The 11,712-nt window shown below is 35.4% G+C and overlaps 1 protein-coding gene and 1 pseudogene across 1 annotated transcript; one reads left to right on the plus strand and one right to left on the minus strand.

Moving 5' to 3' along the window:
- Positions 1 to 81: 81 nt before the first annotated feature.
- Positions 82 to 8,511, minus strand: LOC145578322 (cysteine-rich receptor-like protein kinase 19). Its single transcript, XM_081635662.1, has 12 exons — positions 8,409 to 8,511; positions 7,629 to 7,759; positions 5,114 to 5,235; positions 4,642 to 4,758; positions 4,260 to 4,426; positions 2,710 to 3,384; positions 2,470 to 2,589; positions 1,606 to 1,727; positions 1,275 to 1,485; positions 904 to 1,141; positions 667 to 817; positions 82 to 581 (listed from the first exon to the last, which is right to left on the minus strand). The coding sequence occupies exons 1-12, from the start codon at positions 8,509 to 8,511 to the stop codon at positions 285 to 287; spliced, it is 2,454 nt and encodes an 817-aa protein (XP_081491788.1). The 3' UTR covers positions 82 to 284.
- On the plus strand, positions 3,482 to 7,126 carry LOC145579531 (cysteine-rich receptor-like protein kinase 19; annotated as a pseudogene).
- Positions 8,512 to 11,712: the final 3,201 nt, after the last annotated feature.

The following is an 11,712-nucleotide window of genomic DNA, read 5'->3' on the forward strand; positions in this document are numbered from 1 at the left end:
GTGCATATCCAGTTCATCCCCCCCCCCTCCCAATGGATATATATCATATATACCCTTCCTTTAAATGGAGGTTTAGTTGGTTCAGGGACTGGATGCATAATATCCTCAAGATATGAATAAAAGAGGACCAACAGCCAAAAAAATCTACAACATAGGAACATACGGCCCCCAGGAATATAATCCACTTGAAACATAGAATTCATATTTACATGAAATAATTCCAGTAAATAGTTTTTAAGCATTAAAATCATCGAGTTGAATTGTCTGCTTCCCAAGGCACAGAGTTACCTCCCCTGCATAGTTGTAAACACCTCTGTAAAGCGTGCATTACTTTCACTCAAGGCTTGAGGTATGTTTCTCCTATATGGAAAAGCTGGAGGTGCTGTCAGAGAAGGTAGAACTACTGACAGGCTACTGAGCATGGACAAAATTAATCCCATTGTTGGCCGTCTCGCTGCATCTTCTTGGACACACAATAGTCCAATATGGATGCATCTTGTCACTTCAGGGATTAAGTAATTTCCTCCAAGATTTGGATCTACTAACTTCAAAGCAGTCCCATCGTTCCAGAGCCTCCATGCCTGTGTTGTGATTTGTGAACGTAACATCAAATTTGCTACAGATGTAAATTTAGTTGAAGTCCAATATAAGAAGAGTATTACTTACATGATTTAGTAGGTTTTCATCTTCTTCTTTTAGTTCAGAGACACTATTCCTATGTCCACTCACAATTTCCAGAAGTATAACTCCAAAGCTAAAGACATCAGACTTAACTGAGAATTTTCCTGTTGAAACATACTCAGGAGCCATGTATCCGCTGCATTATGTATAACACCCCCACAAGTCAGAAGTCACAAGTTATGATGAGAAATAATAGCTGAGAAATAGGGAAGGTAAACTTACAACGTTCCAGAAACTCTGCTGGTATTTCCCTGAGTTTGGTCAACCCCAAACAGTTTTGCCATTCCAAAATCAGCAATTTTGGGGTTCAATTCTTCATCTAACAAAATGTTTCCAGGCTTGAGATCCCGGTGGATAATCCGGAATCGAGAATCTTCATGAAGATACAGCAGTCCTCTTACAATTCCCATTATGATTTGTTGCCGAGTTTCCCATCTCAAATGGACTCCCCTATTTGTATCTACATCATCAAACATGACAAAAATTGTCAAGGAATTACAATTTTTCACAAATTGGTTGTAGTAATTAAGCTATTCATCTCCATCATAGATTTTTATAGCAAATTTCAAATTGCAACAGAAAGAAAATAATACCAAAGAGGAAGCGATCAAGGCTCTTGTTCGGCACAAACTCATAGACAAGTAATTTTTCATCTCCTTCCAAGCAAAAACCAAAAAGTTTGACTAGGTTCTTGTGCTGCAGCTTTGCTACTAAACATGCCTCACTCTTGAATTCCCTAATTCCTTGCCCTGAGGGACTTGCAAGTCTCTTAACAGCTATAGCTTGTCCATCAGGAAGTGTTCCCTAAAATTGCCATGGAATTGTTAATAATTGTTCCAGTAAGATGTCAAATCTGAATAAGTTTATACATAGAAAGGAAAATGTAAATAATCCTTGAATTATCAGTCAGCTGTTCAAAAATACCATGTAAACAATTCCAAATCCACCTCGACCTATTTTATTAGCAGAGGCAAAATTGTCTGTAGCAACTTTGATAGAACTAAATTGTAAGTGCAGAGTTTCCAAACTCTCAATCTCTTCAAGTCCTGCAAAACACGTCACAGAATCTCATTCATTCTGATTTATGCTGAGATATTTGATAAAATTAATACACTAAAATTTGTCCTGCTTGCGTGAAAAAATAAATTAAAAAAATTAGTCCTACAAGACTACAAATGTTTTTTTTACCCCCATATTCCTTGGCATATAAGCACAACTAGTAATGTTTTAGCAGATAGACAAATATCTCTTGTAGATGATATATTTGATAAAACTAGTACACTAAATCGAAAATAGTTATATAATTAACAATGTAACTATAATCTTGTAATTGAAGGTAATACTCATTTATTCATCAACATCCTGTCGGACCTTAATCATTATCCAGGGATAATTTTCTTGTTCTGGATGGTCCTTGAAATTGTACTAATTTATGCTTAAGTTAAATTCAAAGAGAAGATGTGGTAGACGATACTTCTAAACTGTCATTGTCTAAACAAGGATGTATATTAAAGATACTGATGTTTCAAACCACCAAGATCTGTATATTCTCAGTTTAATAAACAGGTTTAAAGTTCATCCCTGAGAAAAGACAAAGGAATTTCTGTAATGGGTAAATTCAATTTTCTTGTAGCAATGAATAGACTCTACCATGATCTGACATCTCCATTTACAGAGTCGAGTGGAAAATGTACTAAAAATAAAATAAATAACTCTTCCCAGTATCATGAAATTCTATTTCCCAACACATGCATATCTGCAAATTTCATACTTCAGAAGATGATTTACCAGTGGGTTTCCCTCTTTCCTTGCTTTTGCGGAAGCACAGATAGAAGTTCAAGATAAATGATATCCCTGTTATGGCAGCAACTGTGGTAAGAGCAATATATGAAGCACCAAATCGTTTTCCTGCATCCATTAATAAGTTCCTTTCAGATTTTCTTCATGATGAATTTTACTTCATAAACTAATTATGAATGAAAGAAAAAATTTCAGGAAAGACAGGAAATGTTTGGAGTTAAGTGCCACCTGGGCTGACATCAAAATAAAAGTATGACAATCGGCAACTTGGCTGCACAGTTGTTCCAATTTGTCTTCCATTCATTGGAAGCCTATTGAGTCCTACTTGTAAGCATCTGTTACAGTCATATGGACTTAAATCAGGAGTACAATCAACATAGGCCACAAGTGATATGGTTTCTCTAACATAAACCACTCCTGATGCATAAGCCAGGGACGCATTATCTGCTATGGCCTTATTGAAGAGGTCAATTAATATGCTCGATAATTGCTGATCAAACTCCTTGTAAATCCGTGGTCCATACTCAAAGCTGAAATGCACAGAATCATCCTCAATAGAGAATATGGGATGGTTAGCATAACGTAGCATGCACTGTCCATAAAACACTATTGCATCAACATCATATGGACATTTTTGTTGAACTTGCCCTGCTGCTACAGTAATGCAGTCTTGGCAAAGTTGAGCAGTGTAGGCAGCATTGCAAATGAATAGGCCGTACACCTTATTAACACCATCACCTTCAGTGGAGTTGTAGAACTTTTTTGAAACCGCTTCACTCGAGAGATTTGCTAGAAGATGATTTAGATTTCTTTGATATACACTTTCATGCTCAAATTGTTCTTCAGAACAAAACTGCTGCAAAAAAGTAACTTGATCTTCCGAAACAACAGGTCTGAAAAAGACTGAAAGACAGAGCAAACAGAGAGTTTTTGGGTTAAAAATAGCCATTGACTTTAGTATTCTTTTTTAGAATTTCTGTAGTGAAAAGACCAATGAAGTTTGATACATAGATATGTGCCCAAAGCAATCAATTTTAACTTACTCTGGACTAACTAATCATACAATAATTAATTGTTCTGTCACTATCTTACATTTTGTTGAAAGTAAAAAAAAATTCCCAGTCAAAGTTAATATTTTACTAATAGTCATCTGTTCAATTGGTGGTACTTTCCAGGAAATAACTATCACCGACTCAGGATTTCAAAGTGATTAAGTTGAAATGCTACAAAGATGACAATTACTTTAAGCAAAGATGACGAATCAGATAAAAACAACTTTAATTAAAAGCAATAACTCTTATATCTGATTTTGAGTAAATGTTCAATTAATCAACACTAGTATTACATAAACAAGGTAATTAATAATTCAGATGCTAAATCAGATGATGGGAACTGAAGTTTCTATGCAGCATAAAAGTTTTTTGGTCACATTCAGTTGAAAAATAAACTATTAAGCTAAAACCCATTCATTAATAATGTAAACATATTAATTAGTCAGAAGGGAGTGTTCAGGAAGCCAATAAATTTAAAATCCCATGGTCTGCATTTCTGCAATATTCCTCCTGGTACAAACAAAAAGAAGAAATGGACCAAACAAAAATTGTACTCCATTTGTTATCAGGAACCTTTTTATTTCTTTGCCTTTCAGATCTTCTACTCCAGGCTGCGACTGCCGAGGATCAAGTCACATACTTAGGTAGCTATTGTGGAGGGGATCAACAATATGATCAGGAAAGTGAATACGCAAATAATGTTGATCTACTATTATCTAACCTCACCTCCAGAGATAGCACAAACAAGTTCTACAACGTCAGTAGTGGAGAAGCACCCAACCAAGTCTATGGCCTTTTCCTTTGCAGCAGTTACACCACTGATCAGGTCTGCCAAGATTGCATCACACTTGCACAGGGTGAGATTCGACAACAATGTCCATCTAGTGTAGCATCTATAGTGTGGTATATAGAATGCATGTTACGCTATGCAAACCACTCCATATTCGCAATCAATGATGAATCTGTACATCGATATATGGAGAGTGGACAAGCAAAGTATAGTCAGTATAATCAAGACTTGACAGACACATTTATCAGCCTCTTCAGCACGGCTACCACTGGGAACTCATCATTAGCATCAAGCACAACAGTTTATCTAACTAAAGACCTGACAATGACTTGTTTTGTAGAATGCACTCCTGATTTGAGCCCCTCAGATTGCAGTAATTGCCTAAATAGTGCACTAAGTAAGCTTACAACACCTGGTACCCAATCAGGAGGACTCCTGCAATCAAGTTGCAGATTGATGTATGCTTTCAATGATGCTGGATCTCTTTCACCAGGTACTTATAATATAACTAGAGTATGATATAAGACTTTTTCATCTTGCTCCCTTTAAAGTTTCCACCCCCTCCCCTCTCTTCTCTTCTCTCTCTCTCTCTGATGTATTCCCTTGCGTATGATGACAAACAAAGATAAACACTCCAATAAACTGTATTTTACATACTGAGTTTTTTGGGAAAAACATAATCTCACTTGCCCAAAAGAAAGAAAGCAAACTACTTAATATGAAATATAACTAGAGTATGAATAAAGTAAAACTTACGTCTCTATTTGTGAATTCAGGCAAGGGGATATACATAGCCTTGGCTGTTACTTCAGTAGTTGCAGCATCATCTTTGTTCTTACACTTCTTCGCCTTTTTGAAGAGAAATAAATCCACCCGAAAGCCCATTGGTAAGTTCTCTTCTCGCACTTTCACCTGTTAAAGGAAGAACTGGCAGGTTATTAATGGGAAAGAAGGAAATATTAACTTACAAAGACAAATCATCACTTGATGTGCTTAAGATAAAGAAATTTATAACCAATCAGGCTAGTGACACAACCCAAAATAAACACTTTAACAATGATTTTCTGTCATTTCAGGGATTGAGGAAATTGAAAGCATGGAAAACCTGCATTTTGAACTGGATACTATTAAAGCGGCCACTGATGACTTTTCACCAGCCAATAAGCTTGGGCAAGGTGGATTTGGAATTGTTTACATGGTTCGTGTGATACTTATGATGTGATCTTGCAATTCATGCTCTCCCACTATAGATATTCACTTATTTGACATTGTTAAATGACAATGCTGATTTCAGGGAAAACTTGCAGACCAACAAGCAGTGGCCGTTAAGAGGCTGTCAAATGCTTCAGGACAAGGAATCAAGGAATTCAAGACTGAAGCATGTTTAGCTGCCAAAATTCAGCACAAAAATCTTGTCAAACTTTTCAGATTTTGTTTGGAAAGGGATGAGATGCTACTAGTCTATGAATTTGTGCCCAATAAGAGCCTTGACCGATATTTATTTGGTAATGTTTACTTTGACACATCTAGGGGAAAACAAGTTCAATGCATAACAATTTCTGTGCAGACATGTGACTCATTTGAAACACCTTCATTCATAATATGTCATCAATCATAAACTGCAGATAAAAAAGAAGCGCAAATTTGAAGTGGGAGACACGTTACAACATCATAATGGGAATTGCATGAGGCCTCTTATATCTCCATGAAGATTCTCGGCCCAAAATTATCCATCGTGATCTTAAACCAAGCAACATATTGTTAGATGGAGAGATGAACCCAAAAATATCAGATTTTGGCATGGCAAAGCTTTTTGGAGGGGACCAAAGTCAGGGGAATACCAGTAGGGTGGCAGGGACATTGTAAGATTTATTTCAAATTGAATTCATTGTCTTACATCCTTATCACTTTATAAAGCAGCTTAATAATATTAACAACTTAAGAAGAAGAATGCTAACCTTGATAAGAAACGTAAAATGTGATGCAGCGGATACATGGCTCCTGAATATGCAATAACAGGACAATTTTCGGGAAAGTCTGACATTTTTAGTTATGGTGTCATACTTTTGGAGATTTTGAGTGGTCAGCGGAATAACTTGTTTGATCCAGATATGGAGGCAGATAGCCTTCTAGATTATGTAAGTTAAAAATCTGTAATCAATTATTCATAAACTTTGATTGATTGATTGAATTATTCATAATCTTAAGTTCATAACCCCCCTCAACCCCCCCCCCCCCCCCCCAGCCAAAAAAAAAAAAAAAAAGAAATAAATAAATCGCTTCCCCGTATGAACTGATATCATATATTGTGATGGCTCATTACAAGGCTTGGAGGCTTTGGGATGAAGGAAATTCTCTGAAGTTGCTAGAGTCAGCACTAGGGAATGTTTCTGCAAAGGCTGAGGCAGAAAGATGTATACAGGTTGGGTTATTGTGCATTCAAGAAGAGCCAGATAAAAGGCCTAGCATTGCATCAGTATTGCTCATGCTTAACACCCAACCTATCACAATTCCATCACCTGTACGCCCTCCTGCTTTCCCTTATCGTCTAGGAAAGAAAGCAGCTCCACGTGAAAGTTATAGCATTCAAGCAGAATGTGAAATCACTGAGTTGAATCCTCGGTGATAAGTAAAAGCAGATGCAAGGTGGTTGGCAAACAAAATCTTGTGAATAGTATCAATTGATTTAAGAGCTTAAAAAGCCACTATATATTGGAATGTTTCCTTACAGAACTGCAGTTATTGTTTAGTACTGGAAACGATTTATATTTATTGATTTATTCTCTTGACTTGTGATGTTTTATGAGTTTGATCTGATATACTGTAGTTTATAATGAATGAAACTGGAGCAGAAATTTCAGTAATGCTTAAACTTTACTTGCGTTTTTTTTTTTTTTTTTTTTTTTTTTTTCAGTTTTGTTTTATTGTCTTTTGAGGCAGCAGTGATTTCACTGCTTCAGGAAGGTAAATCAGGTGGCTTCTAAGAATGATTTTGCATAGTTTGTTCGTCATATCAAGCAAGCACAAAATAGTAATGAAAGAATATTATCTGCACTTCATGGTTCCATTGTACTAATTTCATCATTATTTATTCCCCATTCCCTAATCAACCATTATGGTGCATATTGTAAGGAAAAAGTATTTATTAGAGATAGTTTAAACATTATTTACCGAGTAATCTTGATGAGGTGATCCCTGGAATCACCTGTCCGAACTAGGTTATCAATTCATCAGTTGCATAATGCAGCATACATACAGGATATCATCCGTGTGCCTATTCGGCTATTTTATATATCAGGACAGACTTCTACAATCCTCTTATCTGTAGCCTTAATGCAGTTGCATTGCTTTGAGTTCATGTCCTCTCTGCAGTAAAGAATCAACATTTTGTCAGGGACGTCACCAGTTATGGAATTGCAGAACCCAAAAACAGAGGCTTGAGCAGTTATTCAGTTAAGCTGTGAGAATTAAGCTTTAGAAGAACAAAAGTATGGTTGATCTGATACATGCTATACACAGATTAGTTTCCACTGTAATGATTGGATTTGTTACCGATGATGGGGATTGGGGCATGTCATAACACATTTAGAAAAAGGCAGTACCACTACCAGCAGAAAACAAATGGAATCATCCATAGAAGCCATTGAAGCTAAACAAATGCCCAATCAATTCAAAAATTAGATGTCAGGAACTAAACTTTTTTTTTTTTTTTTGACGGGAACTAAACTTAGTCAAACACACATCAATCTTCAGAAAAACTCATTACTTTCAAGTTTTAAGGATGATCAATAAAAAAACTTAAAATTTACTTTTTTTTGGTTGGTAATAATTATTTCCTGAAAATTTATTAAACTGCAGAATCTGTTTAGCATCAAAATAATAAGTTTGACAGCTACATTAACAATTTTGTCCAGATATCCCAAAATAATTTTGGTGAAAATATTATACTTAGATAAAAGGAGTATTAAGTGGTAGTACTTGTGCCTTGTTATCCTAACTTTAAACTTATTATTATATATACATCACAGTGGCCAATCTTCAGAAACAATCATATACTCCAAAGGGTAACAATTAAAGCTACTCACCCCTGTATGAGAGTTTCTTCCCAATAAAGCTACACGAAGAATGAAACCATTGGCATTCAGCATAGAAACTCCAAATAAAGCAGCCAAACTCCCACTCAGACATTATGACGAACATTAGGTGAGCATTACAGAATTCTGGGTAATTTTATTCAAGCTTCAAATTTGAAAATTAGTTGACTTAGTAGTTTCTGATGCCTTAATTTCCATTGCTCTATAATCAACAATGTTTACAATGTTGCAACTACATCCATTGCCCCCTCTCTGAATCTCTCCTGCTATATATGATTATTTTCTTTAATTCAAGGAAAGATCTCAAAGATGATACCCACTATCAACCCAAATTGATAGAGTTGGTAGGCCCATCCCGAACATTCAGAAGAAAGTCAACAAGTAAAAATATAAACTAGAAAATAAAGATCAAAAAACGCTGTAGACAATCTTAGACTATCTAGATTTTGTAACAGGGTACCTTGAAACTAAACATTAGAACATCTTAACTACGTACTTACCATTATATCAATTACATGTAAATTAAGTAGCAGTAAAAGATAGCACAGAACAACTGATATAGAACAGTCAGAATTTAGTCAGAAGCCAAAGGTCTACACTCTCTAAAGCTCTGCTAGGTAGGCTTGGAAAACTCATGCACAATTTTCCCTCTTAACATACTTGTTGATATTCGTGAAAAGCCTGCGTTGACAAACATAATAATAGGATTAAGACTGGTCTACCCACAAAGCCACTATCGAAACATGTTCAGTTCTTCTATACAGGTCTACAGCTTAAGCTTAAAATCCTGGCGTAATCTGTATTAATTTTGCTGTATAATAATTGATTGACAAACAATTGTTTCCTTCTCTCTATTCCCCTATTCACAACAATCAGGTAATACAGCATGTGTGGTAAGGTTGATTAGTAGATAAATAAGATTGTTTAACTAATAGAAAACTGAATACTTCTGCTCTTTCTTAACAATGCAGCTTACTTAAAATCTGGTACATACTACATTGCCTTGCTGTTTGAAAAATAAACAGATTGACTAACATGTGAAACCAGAACATAATCAATTTCATTCTCTCAATTAATAAATAATCTTTATCATGAAAACGTCACAAGCAAAATAGAAAAAACCATTCGGTAACTTGGTCCTCCAGAAGATTGAGTATTCACACAAGTATTATTGGCATTCAAAATAAGACTGCAAATAATCATTTAACTCTCAACCAATTATTAAACAAGAACATATAAAATGCTGATTATAGAATATAAGAAATCTATGTAGGAAAAAAAATAATCTTAACTTTGACTTGTCGGCTAGTCCCTTTACAATATTCAAACTTTCAGTTGAATGACCAAGTTTAGTAAAAATATTTCATAAAATAATTCAAGTTTTTATTTTATTTTTTAAAATTGCATAAAATGTTATCAACTAAAACAGATGTCAGGAGGTCTAGACAATTTTAAAATTAAACCCCTAAAACTTAGCCACTTAGGATTACATTAAGAGGAGGAATGACCAGAATATGGATCATCTGATCTTTATAAATTTTCCATTAATTTAAAAACATTATATAAAACACAAAGACGCTAAATTGAATTTTACTGCATATATCTATAACCCTTATAAAAGCCCCAAGCACCAAGACTGTAGCAATTTTACTGTTCCTTATGAACAGGAAATTGACGGTTTTGCCCTCCCTGCCCCTTAGCACCCTTCTCTGGTTGACCGAATTGACCAGGGCTATTTTGGTCTTTCTGTTTTTTGCATTCTAGCTGTTACTTGTATGTTAGACGCGTCGTTTCTTGGTGTACATTTGTCTGCTCTCTCTTTATTCACTTTCTCTCTCCTCAATTGAATCCTCATCGTGATTGAGTTTTGATCATCAGGGTTTCAATTAATTGTGAAATTCGGATTTATTTCTTGGTTGTGAGGATAGATCATTGTGAATTTAGGGTTTTCTTGGGAATTTGGGTGAAAATTTGAGAGAATTTTGTTGAGTGAAGAGGATGGGGAGTACAGAAGGATTGTTGAAGCAACTTGGAGTGACGAAGCCGATTTCTATGGCGGGACCTTCTACTGTTGATTTGCGGAAGACTCGGGAATTGGAGAAGGTTTGTTGATTTGATTCTTGAATTTTTAGTTTTAATTAGGGATTCTTGTTTATCGTAATTGATTGTTGTTGATCGCTCAATTTGGAATTTCAGTTTTTGGTTGATTCTGGTTTGTATGAAAGCGATGACGAGGAGGCGAAGAGGGAAGCGTAACTCATTCTCTCTCTTTCGTTCCTGGTTAGCCGAGTCTTGTTTGCTTTTTTTTTTTTGTTCATTTTAATTTTCTCCCTTCTTTTTCTTTTTTCTTTCTTAATCGTTCCTTTCTGATTTTGTAAGGGTGTTGCAGCGGTTAGTTCGATTGGATCGTTTCATGGAGCTTGTGGTGCTGTAGCTTTGGGTCTGGTTGTTGCATGTTGTAAGGTGCGTGGATTTAAATTTGTAATTCTCCCTGGTTTAATTGGTGTTTAGTAGCAGTGGTTTCATGTTCGGTTTCTTTTGTAGAGCTTGAAATGCTAACCCAGATGCTTCAAGAGGTTTGTGAGCTAATTTTTACTCAAACTCTTAAAAATCGTTGTTTGTTTTGGAACTGGTTTCTAATTTGTGCGTGTTTTCGTATTTAAATGCTACTTTTTGTGCTAATTTTTGTAGTACATTCCAATATATGTCTTGGGTCAGATTTTGAGGGCAGATTCAATCTTGGGCTTTTATGTACAGTTTTGGGTAATGTGTTTAGATGAATTGAGCTATTTTCAATTCACAGACCTTAGCCGTTTTCGGGTGAATAGAACAATCTTGTGATTGGTGTGTCTTTAATCATGCTTGAAATTGATTTCTTAGGGCGTTTTATCAGCTACATGCTCATAGTATGCTTTTATCTGTCCATATCCATAATATCTACGTATAGCTTTGATGGATTCTAGAGATAATAGTGATATCCTAATTTGGGCTAAGAAGGGGAAATCTAAGACTACTAGAAAAACTAAAGAAAGCCTTCTCAAGCAAAGGAAGTTCAATTTGTGTCAATTTTTTTTTTATTAGAATTGGCTTTTAGGATTTTAATTGATGAATTTTGATTTTATGTTTGTGGGTTGGCAGAATCACCAGCATAATTCTTTGCAAAGAAGAAGAATATTGCTGGAGTTGACAATGTAAGTCCCAAGCTCAATTTTTTTAAGCACATACTAAGGTTATTGTAGAAGAGTTATAAAGCTCACCGCGTAACTACTATTGGTCTTAATAACACCAAATTCTT

Source organism: Chenopodium album, chromosome 14 (genome assembly GCF_948465745.1).
Source record: "Chenopodium album chromosome 14, dcCheAlbu1.1, whole genome shotgun sequence".
NCBI lineage: Eukaryota > Viridiplantae > Streptophyta > Magnoliopsida > Caryophyllales > Amaranthaceae > Chenopodium > Chenopodium album.

Coding starts and splice junctions, on each gene's coding strand:
- LOC145578322 (XM_081635662.1), bottom strand. CDS start 8,511: ATGTCTGAGTGGGAGTTTGGCTGCTTTATTTGGAGTTTCTATGCTGAA. Junction 7,760..8,408: donor GAAGAAACTCTCATACAGGG/GTGAGTAGCTTT, acceptor TAACTGCTCAAG/CCTCTGTTTTTGGGTTCTGC. Junction 3,385..4,259: donor TGTTTGTGCTATCTCTGGAG/GTGAGGTTAGAT, acceptor TCTGTCTTTCAG/TCTTTTTCAGACCTGTTGTT.